A 16,931-nucleotide genomic window follows, 5' to 3' on the forward strand; every position below is an offset into this window, starting at 1 on the left:
TTCACTTCCAGTGCTCATCATCATTCATTAAATCGACTGCGTTATTTTTAATTTAATATGCTAATTTCCAAACCAATGTAGTACTCAAATCAATTTTTTTTAAAACTTTACATTTGCTCATTGGAAGTTGATGTTATTTGTTCAGATATCACACATTGAAGACATGCATTATCAGCATTTAAAGCTCCTGGTTCAGATGAGAATGATACATGGACAAGTGTCCCCTATATTCAATTTATTATCATGTAATAAAGACAGCGCAATATTACATGAAATTTGTTTTCGTTTGCCTTAAGGCAACAGATTTGCCATCAGCAGAAATTGCCTCTTACAGTCAGAGAAAGAGAAGCAAAAGAAAGGCTGTCCAGAGTCATCGAGTGTCCGTGGATTAACCTCCAGTGCTCCCACAGCCCCTGCATCCACACAGTCCAAACCATCAGCAGCCCGAGCTGCAGATTCGAACCGTCAACACGATCAGGAACTCTTCAGCGCCCTCAGTATCTTCTCGCATCCCGGTTCCAATACCTGGTGCCCCTTCAGCCAGTCTTGAACCAGTCTCCATCAGTCCACAGACCAGTGTGAATCCCTCAACCACAGTCGCAAGCAGCTTCCGTGGATTCCTTCGCTCGAGTCATTAACAATCTGCCGTCTGTGTTTTCTTGCGCCTCAGAGCCCTTCACTGGTCCACCACTGTGGTCTCATCCCAAGGGTCATTTCCCCTGTTCCTCCCTCTCAAATAGGGGGGTGGTGTGGTCTCGTTTTCTGGTGCCCTGGACCTGTCCTCTTCTTCCCTGGAGTCTGTAATCCCTTCATGGCTGCTGCCGATCATAGGCGCCGCCATCTTGAGTGCAGACCCTACAGCTGCAGTACTTTTAAATAAAACCACCACCAGCTCCATTTACAGGGTGTTTAAAGCCTATACAGGGCTGGTGGCAGTTGACTGGTCTGGGCGGTTGAACCCCTCGGGAGCACTGTGACTCTGCTCCCCACTCTCCGTGAGTCCTCTCTAGTGGAAACACATGTGGATTCCGCTCCACAAAACCCTAAAGATTACCTCACTGAATTGGTGAGAAATGGTACCATTTTTTCACATCATTTATGTGCATCTTCATAGTGAAATTGCCTAGTGAAGCCAAATGCTGTGAAAATACAATAATTACATGTGCAAGCACAGACATCCATACCAAATAACAGTGACCTAATAATACTGAAGAGCTATAGCAAGGGGGATAAGAATTGAGAGAATCTAAAATTATTTTACCTAGGACCATTCCAGGTTTAAAATGAAGATTTTCACTCAAACAAATGTTCTGACTTCAACTATGAGGAAAATTGCTGGAATCTATTATTAAGAAAACAATCACAAAAAATTTGGAAAATGATAATCTGGACAGAGTAATAGATTTTTATGAAAGCAAAATCATTTAACAAATCCAAAGGATTTTTCAGTATAAGGGTATTAAAGGTTACGGAGAGAAGGCGGGGACGGGGTATTGAACTTTAAGATCAGCCACGATCTCGTTGAATGGCGGAGCAGGCTTGAAGGGTCGATCTTCTATGTTTCTATGTTTTTTTTTTAACTGACAGAATTTAACACACAAATCAGAATTTATTGTAATAAACAAGTCATGAAATTCAGAGTTTTGCGGCAGTATCATAGAGCAAACATTCATATTATGAAGCATCTTACAACATTATTGTAAAAAAATACAAATAGTAGTGCACAAAAAGGAAGAGTCTTTGGTTAATTGATTATTCAGGAATCTGATGGCAGAGGGAAGAAGCTGTCCTTGTGCTGTCTTTAGGCTCCAGTACCTTTATCCCCCTATTGGAGCAGAGTGAAAAGGGCATGGCCAGAGTGGTGGGGGATTTTGAAGATAGAGGCTGTTTTTTTTTTAAGATACCGCCTCATGTAGATGTCCTTTATGGAGTGAAGTCTGGTGCCTGTGATATCGCAAGCCGAGTTAACAACCCTCTGGAGTTTATTCTTGACCTGAGAGTTGGTGCCTCCGTACCAGGCAGTGATGTAATCTGCCATAATGCTCTCCACAGTACACCTGTAGATCTTTGTGAGAGTCTTCAGTGACACACCAAATCTCCTCAGTCTTCGGCAAACTTGTAGATGGCATTGGAATTGAGCCTGGCTACACAGTTATGGGTGTGTAATGAGTAGAGCTGTGGGCAAATATTCTTTAGTTCTTCAGCAGTATCACTGCTTGTGGGAAGAAGCTGTTTCTTAGCCTGGTGGTACTGGCTTTGATACTTCTATATCTTGTTCCCAACAGGAGTAGGTGAAAGATGCTGTGTGCAGGGTGAAAGGATTCACGGCCTCTTCAGACAACAATAAGCATGAATCAGCTAGGACCAAGATGAGATCTTCACCCAGATAATTTGTGGAATTCCCCATCTTATAGGTTGTTTAGATTCCATTGCTGAGTATGTTCAACAAGTAGATTGGCGGATCCTTCCTACTACTGAGTAATTGTTTTCAAAAAGTCAAAAACAAGATCTACATTTACAAGTTGGACAGAAGATCCCCACAGTGCCACTATTCATAAATGTTAAACAAATAATTCTCATTATCTTGGATGTGATAATATAACCCTACCATTAATCTTCAATGAGTGCTAACTTTACAAGGCAACTTTTTTCATTACATGGATTAAATCCTACCTGGGATATGAAGACAGGGGCACATATTGAAGTACTCTGTGAACAGCTGTGCATTCAAGGTTGCACTCATCAAGACAAGGTGCAGATCATGTCGAGACATTATCAGATTCTTCAGCACCAACAGTAAGAAATCACTGTCAATATATCAATGTAAATTCAAATTAAAAATCATGTACATATTGTGCACTGAAACTAAAAAGTAACTGTTTATTTCAAAAATATTTTAATGGAAATGTGTATGTAATGATCAAAATTATCTGCAGTCTTGGATATTCATTTTCTTGGATCTTTAGCAGGTCCTACAGTATAGTGCTGACATTTACCCAGTGATATTTAAATCTGTTTACATTACAAGCGATGATTTATAATAGCATTTTGCCAGACAACACATGTAATCTTTTTGAATTACAAGTTCATGCCCTGAGAAGTACCTCTCAATTCAACATGGATTGATGTTAATTCTACGTTATTTCTTAGCAGAAGGAAGAGAGAGTGAGGAACCTCTCAGTTCTACAATTCAATTGGCTTGTGACTGATATGCATCTCAACTTCATAGCCCTTGACCTTATCCAAACACAAATCTAACTCCTTCAGTCTAGTAAGCTCTAATTGCCAGAGTCCTTTGCTGGAAGTATTTTTAAGTTCTACTCATCTGTGTGAGATGCATCCTGATTCCTTATTCATTAACTTCCACCCCTGAGGAAATAGTTTCTCCAGGTTTTCTTTCATGAATGTTTAATTTTCTCCAAAGCAACTCATATTGAAATGTCCTTCTTTGTGGGGCAGCGAAGCAGAGTGAACCACATCCGGCATTTGTCTGCTCAAATTATCCACTTGTTGAATCTGATAAATTATGATACCTATCCTGGGTAAAGTATGAAATTACCGTTCTGTACATAGATTTTTATCTTTGATAGCTTTTAACCGATTCAGTTAGACTCCACGGAATCACTCCAGTGGCTGTTACAAAACTGGTACCACCAGAGTTTCAGAGTGTGGACTCACAGCCAAGGTTTCCCTACAGTCAGTCTCCAACCTTTTGCCACAAATGCCAGATACTCTATGTTCTTAGACAGTAACAGAATTTTGGGGTTTCCTTTCTTATCTGAAAACTGCACTACCAAGTTGGATGATCTTTCTTTCGGTGTCATATAAGATCATGAACCAGTCTGTACTGGCACCTGAACAGGTGGGATATCCCACAACATACTCCAGTCATAGAGATCTGGGAGGAAACAGATAACTCATCTTGAAGACAGCCACACTGTGGATAGGGGAGGTCCTAGAAACGGCAACTTGGAAACAAAGACCTGCCACTACCACCGCACTTGGACGAGAATGGAAACAGTTGTGCCTCGGGGTTTGGTGTTGAGTCCATTGCCGTTTGACAATGATTTGGATGAAAACATACATAAACAAGTTTGTGGATGACACTAAAGAGCCTGGTATTGTAGACAGTGAAGTCCCAAAAATTTCAGCAGGATTTTGATCAATTGGACAGGTGGGCAGAGGAATGAATGATGGAATTTAATAGAGAGAAATGCGAGGCATTGCAGTTTGGGAAGTCCATCATGGGTAGAGCCTACACAGCAAATGATAGGGATCTGGAGAGTACTGTAGAGCAGGGAAATCCAGGAGAACAGGTATACCTATATACTTTATGGCAGACCAAAGGTAATTTCATGTAATATTACATTTTCTGTTTTATTACATAACAATAAAAATAATCTTGAAAATATTACCTTGAAAGTAGCATCACAAGCAGATGCAGTGGTTGAAAAGATTTTTTGCACATTGGCCTTCAACAGTTAGAGTAATGAGTTCAGAAGTTGAGAGGTCATGCTGCAGTTGTGCAAGACGTTGGTGAGGCCCCATTTGGACTATTGTGTTCAGTTTAGGACACCATGCTAATAGGAAAGATGTTATCAAGCTGGAGAGGGTGCAGAGAAGATTTACAAGGATGTAACCAGGTCTCTGGGGGGCCTGAGGTATAGGGGGAGGTTGAGCAGGCTAGGGCTTTATTCCTTGAAGTGATTGCAGACAAGGGGAGATCTTATAGAGATGCACAAAATCATGAGATCAACAGATCAGGTAAACACACAGAGTATTTTACCAAGAGTTGGGGAAATCAAGAAATGGAGAACATAGGTTTCAGGTGAGGGAAGAGAGATTCAATAAGGTTAACTTTTAACAAGTGGGTGTATGGAATGAACTGCTGGAGGAAGTGGTTTAGCAAGGTACTATTGCAATGCTTATGAAAATAATAGATGGATACATGAATAGAATAAGTTTAGAAGATATAGGCCAAATGCAGGCAGGTGGGTCCAGTATGGGTAGGCAAGTTGGGCCAAAGGGCCTGTTTATATATTGTATGACTCTACAAGTTGAGAATGAGTCCAAGGGGATAGTGGAGGCACAGGAGACTGCTGCCGCAGATGAGCAGCTTCCAAACTGGAATGCAAATCCTTTGACTGCCACTTGATTGTGAGGCCATGGCCCAGATGGGCAGAGCTTTGGACTACAATAAAACTCCATTAACACATCATTGCACCATTTGGAAATCCCGATGCTTTGGCACCTTGCTCATCAAGTGATGTTTGCACTTTCCACTCACTGGAGCCCAATCCTTGTGCTCTCTCTGGACTCCCATGCTCTCTCCCTACTCAAAGTACTTCCCAACCCCTTGCAGGAGGGGCAGCCCCCACTCCATTGTCACTTGTCAGGGCTAGGAGTTCTGAATTTTGTTGACTGTCTTCCCTTGAAGCTTACTTGGTTCTGTTTAAACCTACCCTATTCTGTGAAATGTTATTGTGCAACATCTCTTAGCTGGTCTTGGTAGCATCACAGAGGAAGTTCACCAGGTTGATTCATGAGATGAAGGGGTTAGCCGACGAAAAATTAAGTTGTCAGGGCTATTCTCAGTGGTGAGAATTGATTTACAATAGAGATGAGGAAGAACTGTTTCTCCCCCCCCCCCCTCAAAGAGTAGTAAATCTGTGGAATTCTCTGCCTAAGGAAGCAATAGAGGCTGCCTCAATGAATATATTTACGACCCAGATCAATTTTTACATACTAAGGGAATGAAGTTGAGTTCAACACCAAATCTTGAATGGCAGAGCATGTCTGTGAACATTTCACTGAATAGGGTAGGTTTAAACAGAACCAAGTAAGCTTCAAGGAAATGACAGGCCAAATAGCCTACTCCTGTTCCTATTTTTTACATTAATAAAATTAAAATGTCCTAGTCCATAAAGCTAAAGTCTTGAGTGAATTTAGTTTTATTGTATTCCCACTTAGAAATGTGTTTGGCAGCACAGACACCAAGCTACACAGCCCAGGTACAGGACCTTTAGCCCACAATGACTATGTAATTCAAGTATTATAAAGGTCAAATTTTGCAGTAACCCTGCTTTGCCTTAGAGGTCAAAGTTCAGGGATTGGATCGAACATTCAATTGACAAAAACAAAATCAACATATCTAATTGAATACAATAGGATATACACTAGACTGGAAAGAAGAGGAAAAAAAAGGTGCCTAACATTGAATGCAATAACAATTGCACAGAATTTACAGCATGGGGATGAAACATTTGTCTTAGTTGGTCAACATTAACATTATGGCATACAAACTTAAATTTCAACTATTAAATTTTTCATTCTTATAATACTCCAAGGATTTTTTTGATAATTGTAAAATATTGTGTAACTTGATATCTGTGATAGTTGATTGCATGGATAGGGTGCGTTCATCTTGCAAGTATCGCCCTTATTGTTTGTTTCCCTCACAAGTGAAAACATGTTCTTTCTACTCAAGCTCCGAAATTCTCATTTCTCTTCCAACTGTTGCAAATGTCTTTATCTCTTTTTATTCTGCCATCAGAGTGGTCTTCTGTATGTGGAGCCTCACGAAATGGGGGAAATCTTAAACAGTTTTTTTGCATAAGTATTTACTCAGGAAACTGGCATAGTGTATAAGGAAGGAAGGGAAACAAGCAGTTGTGGCATGGAACATATAAAGGAGGAGGGCTTTCTGCCTTACAGCAAATAAAGGTAGATAAATCCCCAGGGCCTGATGTGATATTTCCTCGGACCTTGAGGGAGACTAGTGTAGAAATTGCAGGGGCCCTGGCAGAAATATTTAAAACACCCTTAGTCATGGTTGAGGTGCTGGAGGATTCGAGGGTAGTTCATGTTGTTCCATTGTTTAAAAAAAATCTTCAAAAGTGAACCAGAAAATTACAGGCCGGTGAGCCTGATGGCAGTAGTAGGTAAATTATTGAAGAGTGTTCTGTGAGATCTGGTATACAAGTATTTGGAGAGCTAAGGGCTGATTAAGGATAGTCAGCATGGGTTTGTGCATGGAAGGTCACATTTAATGAATCTTAGAGTTTTTCAAGGAGGTTACCAAGAAAATAGATGAAGGAAAGGCTGTGGATGTTACCTACATGGACTTTAGTAAGGCCTTTGACAAGGTCTCACATGGGAAGTTAGTTCAGAAGGTTCAAATACTAGGTATCCATGGAGAGGTTGTAAAATGGATTAAAAATTGGCTGAATGGGAGAAGACAGAGTGGTAGTGGATGATTGCTTCTCAGATTGGAGGCTTGTGATTAGTGGTGTGCCTCAGGGACCATTGTTGTTTGTTGTCTATATCAATGATCTGGATGATAATGTGGTAAATTGAATCAGCAAGTTTGCTGATGACACTAAGATTGGAGGCATTGTGGACAGTGAGGAAGGCTTTCAAAGCTTGCAGAGGAATCTGGACCAGCTGGAAAAATGGTCAAGAAAATGGCAGATGAAATTTAATGCAGACAAGTGTAAGGTGTTGCATTTTGGAAGGACTAACCAAGGAAGGACACACAGTAAATGGTAGGGCACTAAGGAGTGCGGAGGAACAAAGGGATCTGGGAACACAGATACATGAAGGGGCAACACAGGATAGACAGGGTTGTGAAGAAATTTTTTGCCATCTTGGCCTTCATAAATTAAAGTATTGAGTACAAGAGTTGAGATCTTATGGTGAGGTTGCATAAGACATTGGTGAGGCCAAATTTGGAGTATTGTGGCAGTTCTGGTCGCCAAACTACGGGAAGGATATCAGTAAGATTGAAAGATAGCAGAGATTTACTAGGATGTTGCCGAGTCTTCAGGAGTTGAGTTGCAGGATAAGATTAAACGAGTTAGGACTTTATTTCTTGGAGCGTAGAAGAATGAGGGGAGATTTGATAGAGGTTTACAAAATTATTAGAGGTATAGACAGAGTAAAATGCAAGTAGGCTCTTTCCACTAAGATTAGGAGAGGTAAATACAAGAGGACAAGGCTTTAGGGTGAAAGGGGAAAGGTTTAGCAGGAACATTAGGGGGAGTGTAGAACGAGTTGCCATCTGACGTGGTAAATGCAGGCTCACTCTTAAGTTTTAAGAATAAATTAGATAGATACATGGATGGGAGAGGTCTGGATGGTTATGGAATGGTTGGAGGTCAGTGGGACTAGCGGAATGATGTTTCAGCACAGATTAGAATAGCCTGTTTTCTGTGTTGTATGTTCTACATCTCTGGCCAAAGATCTTGAAAACTTGTCTTTCTATTCCTTCCAAACTCATTGTCCCCTCCTGACATCACTAATATTTCTAACTCCCATGACTTTCGCCCCACAAATCTTGTTGTTTTATAACTCAATATAGTTGTAACATAATAATCTAAAAATGGCTGCGTTATCCCTGCTTCGCAGGGTCCTATTGCCTAGTCCAGGGGAGCAGCAGACTGGCATGGTGCATCAGAAATGCGGAGCACACCCATTGTTGAGAAGGAGAAGACCCTAAAGGGAAGGTGACTGTAGTAGAAGGACAGCAAGGGCCTCAGTGACTAAAGGACCTACACAGGCAGTGGGCGACTAGCGGTCAAAGGACTTGTACAGGCTGCAGGCAACTTGCGGTTGAAGGCTTGCAGTTCTTGTCATATATTTAAAGTAAGTAGAGCAGTGGGGCAAGTAAGTATCTCTGTGGTGCTTTGATGCTGATGGAAATCGTGGAGATGTTCTTCCAATCCACATTAACTGGAGTCTGGAGGTGAGGAAATCCAGATCCAATTGGATTGACGTACTGAGGCCCAGTTCTTGGAGTTTGCTGATTAGTTTTGAAGGGTCGATGGTGTTGAATGCTGAACTTAGTCTATAAAGAGCATCCTTGTGCATGTGCCTTTACTGACTAGGTATTCCAGGTTTTGTGGAGAGCTAGTGAGATGGCATCTGCCATAGACCTGTTGGTGCTGCAGGCAAACTGTAGCAGATCCATGTCATCACTCTTACAGAAGCTGATGTGTTTTCAGGCTCAGAAAACCCTTCATCACTGTGCATATTAGTGTCACCAGTTGATAAGTGTTTTGTATTGGAACTGGGATTCGTGAGGGTGCTGAGCCCAAGAATGGCTCCCAAAGGACCTTGGGTTTTGAAGGCTTCCTGATTGCATTGGAGGTTTGGACCTGGAGCTCAGGCTACCAATGAGTGGAATAGGAGAAGAATCCAAGGACACTAAGCATCTCTGAAGGGACCCACTTTTCCTTCTCTTTCTCTTATTGTTAGGGGTGCTGGGCACTGCTCATGGTGACTCTGTTTGCCTTATGGCAGACAAAAGTTGAAGTACATCATATATATTACATTTTTATTTATTAATACGTGACAACAAAACCTTTCCCAAATTATCTTGTTTTCTACTCAATTACATCCAAGCACTATCACTGCATTGAAAGTCACAGCAAGCTGGTCCTAGCTTTAGTTAGAATGTTACCTTTCCTCTGTTCTTTCATGAACTTCATCCACAATAACGTGGGACACGCCTCGAAGATCTGGATCTGCCTCCAGGCGTCGGAGCAGTACCCCTGTCGTGCAGTAAAGCAACCTGGTTGAGGAAGACTGAAAATAAAAGTACATTATATATATGTCAATAGCAGAACTCATTTGAGATCTCTGATACAATTGCAAATATGTAAAGATTGCCTTTATAAACACTAATTTCAACAAATGAGGGAATACTCAAAAGAAATTAACTGGAGAAATATTATTGTAATACATATACATTGAGGACAACTCAAGCAATAAGTTGTTGCTACATACTGAAACAAAATTAATTTTTTAAACCATTACCAAATTGAATGGATAGAAAAGTACCAACAAATGATTGGGCAGAATCTGGAGAAAATTCAAGCAAAAGTATACAAATCTACAAGAAAAAAATGAAATGGAATTAGAAGTGGAAAGTATTTAGCAGATCAAAGGGAACCCTTGCAATTACAACAGTGAGTGAAAGATGTCAATTTGTATAGCTCTTTCACAACCATAGCATATCCAAAAGCACTTTACAGCTTGTTACAAACAGAATTGTAACACAAAAGAACAGCAATGAAGGCACATGTGGTTATGGAGATAATGTAACAATGATTAAAATATGAACTGGATGTGTGCCTTTTGCATTGAGTAGTAAGGAATCAATCTTGCTGAATTTGAATTTATTGATAAAATAATTGTCCATTCAATTTGGACAGGTGAATTTTACAGTAGACCTTAATAGCCCTACAATATATTTTAGTTAGCATTTTCAGTAAACTAGTTCAATTAAAGTAAATTCTGCAATGTAGAAATAGAGAAGTTAATTTTATGCGATTTGTTAACCACATAATCAGCGGGATTTTTCAAAGATGTGTGTTGTGGGAACGGTTTCAGAGATTAATAGCTTCAGCAACAGTCCTGTGCTTAGTTTATTGCAAAGTTTAACTACATTCTCAGCAACTCTGTCAACAGCAATAAACACAAGGATGAATGCATAAGAAGGCAGCAAAGATTAATATTGGACATAAAATACAAATTCGAATGCTAATAACATGCAAGTAATAACAGAGATTAATATATGGGGCAGAATCAATGAATGGAATTAAGATATCACAGAAGGACTAAGGTAATGAGAATGAATTTATCGTCATTTCATTGTATAGTGCATGTATGCACCAAAATGTTTGCTTGCTGCAGCTGAACAGGTACGTCATTAAATTAAAATAATAAACACAAACGATAGATAATATACAGTTACCATAGTGCAAGAAAAATGTGGCATTACAATAATGCAGAGCACCTTTCTGTGGTGTTCGAGCACTCCCTGATTAGTGTAACAAGGTGAGGTTCAAAAGCCTGATAGCTGTTCACTTCCTAAAATCAACAATAAATTCTTTAGTCTGGTTGATATTGAGAGCAAGATTGTTGATCTGGCCCCATCCTGTATACCGACTCATCATTTCCACTTTCTCAGCCAACAATCAATGGTGGTGTCATCAGCAAAATTATAGATGGCTTTGGAGCTGAACGCAGTCACGAAAGTACAGGGAGGAGATCACGGAACCAAACACATAACCTGGGGTTTCTGTGTTGATGGTCAGTGTGGAGGAGGCGATTTTACTGATCTACACTGACTGGGGTTACTGATGAGGAAGTTGAGGATCCAGTTGCAGAGGGACAACCAGAGTCCCAGGTCTTTCAGTTTGATCACCAGTTTGGCTAACATGATGATGTTGAACATTGAGCTGAACTGAATGAACAACAGCCTGACACAAGTCCTTTTGTGGTTCTGGCAATCTGACGCAAAATGGAAGGCCAGCGAGGTATGTCTGCTGTTGACATGTTGTGATGATAGGTTAATTGAAATTAGTTTCGATCTTTCCTGAGACTGGAGTTGATCTGTTCCATAACCAACCTCTCAAAGCATTTCAACATGGTGAAGGCACGTGCCACTGACTGATAGTTGCTGAGATAGGTCAACTAGCTCTTCTCGGGCAGGTGATTGCCACAGAGTTGGTGGTAGTTTGGAAGTACCTTTTTTTTTAAATGTGGAAATATCTCTTGTGTTTAACTTGCATGTTAATGAAGAAAATACCTGCATAATCAAATCTTAATATAAGTCTGCAGAGGTTACCTCTAATCCTACATGAAAAATCTGGATGAGGCACAATTATAGAAGATGAAACTTTATAGTCCCATAGGTATTCAAAAGTGAATTGGATTGAAATACAGAATAGATTAAGATTGAAAATGGATCTGGTATGTCTGTGTGGTTAATTCAAATGATATAAACATGTTAAGAACAGAGGAAAACTAATGAAAAGCAAAACTTGTTTTAAAAATCAAGGCGTGATGCAAGTGAAGCAACACATACAGTTTTGAAGAAACTAATATTTAAAGACGTTCTATTTTCAAGGAATTGTTAAAAACTTGGTATTGAAAGATATGCTAATAATTTATTGATCTGGAACCTTATCAAAGCACAACAAACTTGTCACTTCACTCTCCTTCCCATAGGACTTGAAAAATGAGCCAAGAGATGGGTGGAGCACATAACTAATTGGGGATTGTGTAAAGGGAGGAGGAGGAGGCCTGAAGTTATGCACAATGACAGCTTCAATGGGGAGGGAGAACAAAGGTCAATGAGACATTGACAGAGATAGGGAATCAGGAATGTATTAGTTAAATATCAGACATCTATCTAGAAAGAGTCCAAGAATGAACAGAAGCTGACAACAAATTTTTGATCGGCTGACAGTCTGGTTGTTACATGGAGTGTTGAGCAATAATAGGAGTACTTCTAGAAAATAGTTGTTCTGCAGGAGACAAATTGGCCACATTTACCAATGCCTTGATGGGTTTTTAAACATTAGTTTGTTCAAAACTGTGCATGAATTAATTAGTTGCTTAACTATTTGACAACAGAGTGGCAGCATTTGATCCAGAAAAGATTAGATTCCCTGTGCTAGATGACAAAAGAAATCAGCAATACACCATTAATTGAGCACTTCACCCCACCTTGAAACAAATAAAAAGTTATCCTGCGCTTTTCAAGTATTATTTATTTGGTAAACATCGACCAACCTTCACACTCTCAAGTCTAATCTGGTAACCTGCACTTTCTCCCAGCCTCTCGGCCCGTTCTTTAGCAACACGTTCTGCTACAGAAATGGCAGAGATCCTTCGAGGTTGAGTACAGATGATATTTGCAACTTCTCCTGGAAGACCATTCAGAGAATCATCCAAGATAAATTGAGGAATCTGAGTTGTCTTTCCACACCTGTGGGATTTTGTGGAAAAAATAATCCTGTTTTTCATTTATGTCATATGCCTTGAGTATAACTACATACATGAATAGTAGAATAAAGATTTAAGATGCTTTTAACCAATAATCTGCAATGTGAAGCAAACTATTTACATTCTTTCCAAAATGCAAAAGAATAGTTTTATGAAGTCTAATGCAGCATTTATGTTAAATATGATGTTGCCTAATGTTAATGTTAGCTCCATGTACTTCAGTGAATTGCCGTGAGCATGGGAGGGCAATTATTGGCTCAAAATACATGAAGCTGAAGCTGTGATACATGTAAATATTTGACGATGCCACTATTTTTTTTTATATAAAGAATTCCAGTGAAGCTACTTGTGCTGCAGCTGCAAACAGTTCCCGACTTCAAATTGGGAATAACCTTTTTAATTTAATGAGACCATGCTACCCAATTACATCCAATTGGCCTACAACCCCAGTAATTTTTTGAAAGGTGGGAGTAAACTGGAGCACCTGTAGGAAATCCACGCAGACACGGAGAGAAAGTACATACTCCTTACGGAGAGCACGGGATTCAAACTCCAGTCCCGATCACCGGCACTGTAACAGCAATGCACTAACCCAGGGGCGGGTAACACGGATCCGGCCTGTGAACCAAATGTATCCGGTCCACAACCTAATCCAAAAATACCACGTGCATATGGCCCTCCGATACAAGTAGTGCACAAAAAAACCCCGAAAAAAATAGCAAAATGGAAAAATTTCGTTAAGTGTCGAAAAATAGATGTGGAACCGAAAAGGATCAACAATATCGTTACTGATAAATAAATGAGTAAACAGCAAATACCCAAAAAGTTAATAAATGTCACCCTAAGGCAATCACAGTCATGTGCACCCAGCAGTTAGTTTCGGGACTTGAATTGTTGCATCGTACTTATTCTTCTTCAGAACTCATCCCCCATCCCCCCCCCACCAAAAGGTTCATGCTGGTTGTACTGGAAATCGAGCCAAGGTGAGTTTTCAGTTTTTTAAATTTCTGTTTCCTCAGTTTATATAAATTTTATTTCTATGTCATGAGTTTTTTTTTTATAATTTAATGCTAAAAAGTTTCACTATGACATGAGATTATTCAGAATCATTTTAGTTTTATTTTGTTCTCTGTCTTTATATAATTTTAAAATCTTTAACTGATGGCAAAAGGTTGCCTGCCCCTGCACTAACCGCTATGCTAACTGTGCTGCCCTAAAATTTGCCAAAAATGGACACAATCCAAAATTTTGGAACTAGCAAGGCCAGCATTTACTAAGTAACCTGAGTTAGAAGATAGCTTGTGTAAGGTCTAGTGAAAGTGCTCCATGTTGCTACGAGACAAGAGGCTCTGAAATTCCCTTCCAGCAGGTCACATGGGTGGAACTTAGGACTTGTGTTCCTATGCACCTAATGCTCTTCTTTTTAGTTAGAAGATGAAGGGGATCTGGAGAGTTTTGAAGAGACTTGGAAATTTCTGCAATGCATTGGATAATAGATTGATGCCTAAGTAGTAGGAGGAATAGATGTTTAAGGTGCTGAGTAAGTCATCAATCAAGTGACCAATTTCATCTTGGATAATGCTGAGTTGAGAGCTATTGCACCCATCCAATAGTGGAACACATTTAATTTCACTTTAAATAATCAACTTATATCAATGGTTGTCCAATGCAACCCAGTTTAATTTGATTTAAGACAATTATCTGCTGAACTACAACTGACCACCATTTTTTGGTGGCTTGCTTACTAAATGACAAATGATTTAAACATGAATTTGGCAACACAATAACTTGATGTCAAATCCAACATTTGCTAAACTTACCCCGTCATGCCACTCACCACCAGCACCTGGGCCTTATCCAGTGCATCCAAGATATTGTCTCTTGCATCAAAGGCTGGAAGTTTCTTCCTCTCTTGCAACATCAACTGATAACGTTTGGAAGACTAAAAATTGACATAAATTTGGGTCAAACAATAATCTTAAAGGTGATACACAAACATACATAGACATAGAAGCAGACCATTCACCTAACCATGTCAATACTTACCCTGCTTTCACATCCTTTCTATTCATACTTCTTCATCTAATTGGTCATTCAAGTCTTGGATTTTGACACAACTTTGCCTCAAACATTGAACCTGAAGGTAAACTCCAGTCTTGTAACTCTCTCCATGAATATTTTGCCAGCCTTTTACTCCAAATCCCTTCAATTAAACCCTGCACAAAATGTGCCATGTACCTAACTGGTGCACGAGATTCAGATTTCAAATTCAGATTTATTGTTAGAGTACATCACATTCAACCCTGATAATCTTTTTCACATGTAGTCTTGTGCTGTGCTTTTGGGTAAGGTTGCAAAGAATCAAGGGAAAGACAAAATTACCACTTATTTGTAGTGTAAAAAAGTATACACGACGTACACATGTAAACAATTAAAGAAATGTAAACAAACAGACTGTGAAATAAAAAAAAGATCAGAAGTAAGAATCCTTAATGAGTCCCCAATTGAGTTTATTATTGAGCAGTCTAATGGTGAAGAGGTAGCAACTGTTCCTGAACCTGGTGGTTCAAGACTTGTTGCACCTATGCCTCTTTCCTGATGGTAGCAGCGAGAATAGAGCATGTGCAAGGTGGTGTGAATCCTTAATGATTACTGCTGCTCTCTGATGGCAGCTTTTTCTGTAGATGTTCTCAATGGTGGGGAGGGTTTTCTCTGCAAATGTTCTCGATGGCGGGGAGGGTTTTGCCTGTGATGTCCTGGGCTGCGTCCACTACCTTTTGCAGGGCTTTACGCTTGAGGGCATTGGGTGTTCCCATACCAACCACGATGCAGCTGGTCAGTACACCTTCCACCACACACATGTAGCAATTGCGAAGGTTTCTGATGACGTTCCAAATCTCCGCAAACTCCTGAGGAAGTAAAGGTGCTGATGTGCTTTCTTCACAATGCTATTCGTGTGTTGGGTTCAGGAAAGATCCTCCAAGATTGTGACTTCCAAGAATTTAAATTTGTTCACCCTCTCCACCTGTGATCCCTCAATGATCACCTCTGGTTTTTCCTTTCTGAAATCAACAATCAGCTCTTTGAGTTTTGGCTACAATGAGCATGAGGTTGTTTTTGGTGCACCATTCAATCAAGTTTTCAATCTCCCTTTTGTATGCAGACTCATTACCACTTTTTATACAACCCACTATTGTGGTATCACCAGCAAATGTGTAGATGGTGTTGTTCTCTTACTGAGCCACAGAGTCATAGGTATAAAGCAAGTAGAGCAAGGAGCTAAGAACGCAGCCCTCTGATGCTCTGGTACTGAGCACTAGTCTCATATTTTCATAATTTTAAATATAATTTTGTCCATTTATTGCTAATTCTGAAGTTCCCCAAGGATTATCCTTGGTCTCCTCTCATTTTTCTTGTTGAGTCTTTGCAACCTAATCCAACAGTACAGCACAAGACTGCATGTAAATAAATAAAATACACACTTCTTCCTCACTACCACCTCTTTTGGAATCATTACCTCTGATAAAGCTAAATGCCCATGTCCTTTTTTTCCCTCATACTGAATACTGAAAAGACCAAAGCCACTGTCTTTTATGTCCAGAGAATTATTTATTCAACAAATTCCAAAACAACTCTCCCTAACTAATATTCTCTCCATCAGTATCAACTTCCATCTTCATTGTCTCCTCCATTTCCACCACAGCCTCAGCTCTTGATAACATAACAAGATTCTTACAGGACAGAAGGGGAAAAATCACCTGTCATGCCCAAGACTCTTTAAAAGACACCCAATTTAGTCATTAAAACACAACCTTGATAACACAGGACAACAATTTTTTTCCAAAAAGTTTGCTTCCTGAAAAATGGTGATTATGATAGACAACTTCAAGCTGAAGATAATTTCAGATTTGTTGTATTTATGTAGAAAGTTGGAGAAACATTAACTTTTATTGAATTTAGGCATGCTTAATTGCATAATGTACTTCTCACCCAAGCTCTCAGGTTCAAATTTAGATTTATTGAGATTCCTTTTTCCTGCGGGCACAGCAGAATTACCACTTATTGGTAGTGCAAAAAATAAACTGTACAGTCTAAAAATATAAATAAAAGAACTGTAAACAGTTAATGAATGTAAA

At 39.6% G+C, this 16,931-nt stretch overlaps 1 protein-coding gene across 3 annotated transcripts in view; it reads right to left on the reverse strand.

The window, feature by feature from the left end:
• The window catches only part of dhx57 (DEAH (Asp-Glu-Ala-Asp/His) box polypeptide 57), a 129,775-nt gene that overhangs the window by 69,920 nt on the left and 42,924 nt on the right, over positions 1 to 16,931 (reverse strand). For all 3 annotated transcript variants that reach the window (XM_069931914.1, XM_069931915.1, XM_069931913.1), the window contains 4 exons: positions 14,616 to 14,737; positions 12,583 to 12,778; positions 9,461 to 9,585; positions 2,674 to 2,807 (listed from right to left, as the gene is read on the reverse strand). In XM_069931914.1, coding sequence (XP_069788015.1) covers positions 2,674 to 2,807; positions 9,461 to 9,585; positions 12,583 to 12,778; positions 14,616 to 14,737 — 577 coding nt within the window. The remainder of the gene's footprint in view (positions 1 to 2,673; positions 2,808 to 9,460; positions 9,586 to 12,582; positions 12,779 to 14,615; positions 14,738 to 16,931) is intronic.

Source organism: Narcine bancroftii, chromosome 4 (assembly GCF_036971445.1).
Source record: "Narcine bancroftii isolate sNarBan1 chromosome 4, sNarBan1.hap1, whole genome shotgun sequence".
Classification (NCBI taxonomy): Eukaryota; Metazoa; Chordata; class Chondrichthyes; order Torpediniformes; family Narcinidae; genus Narcine; species Narcine bancroftii.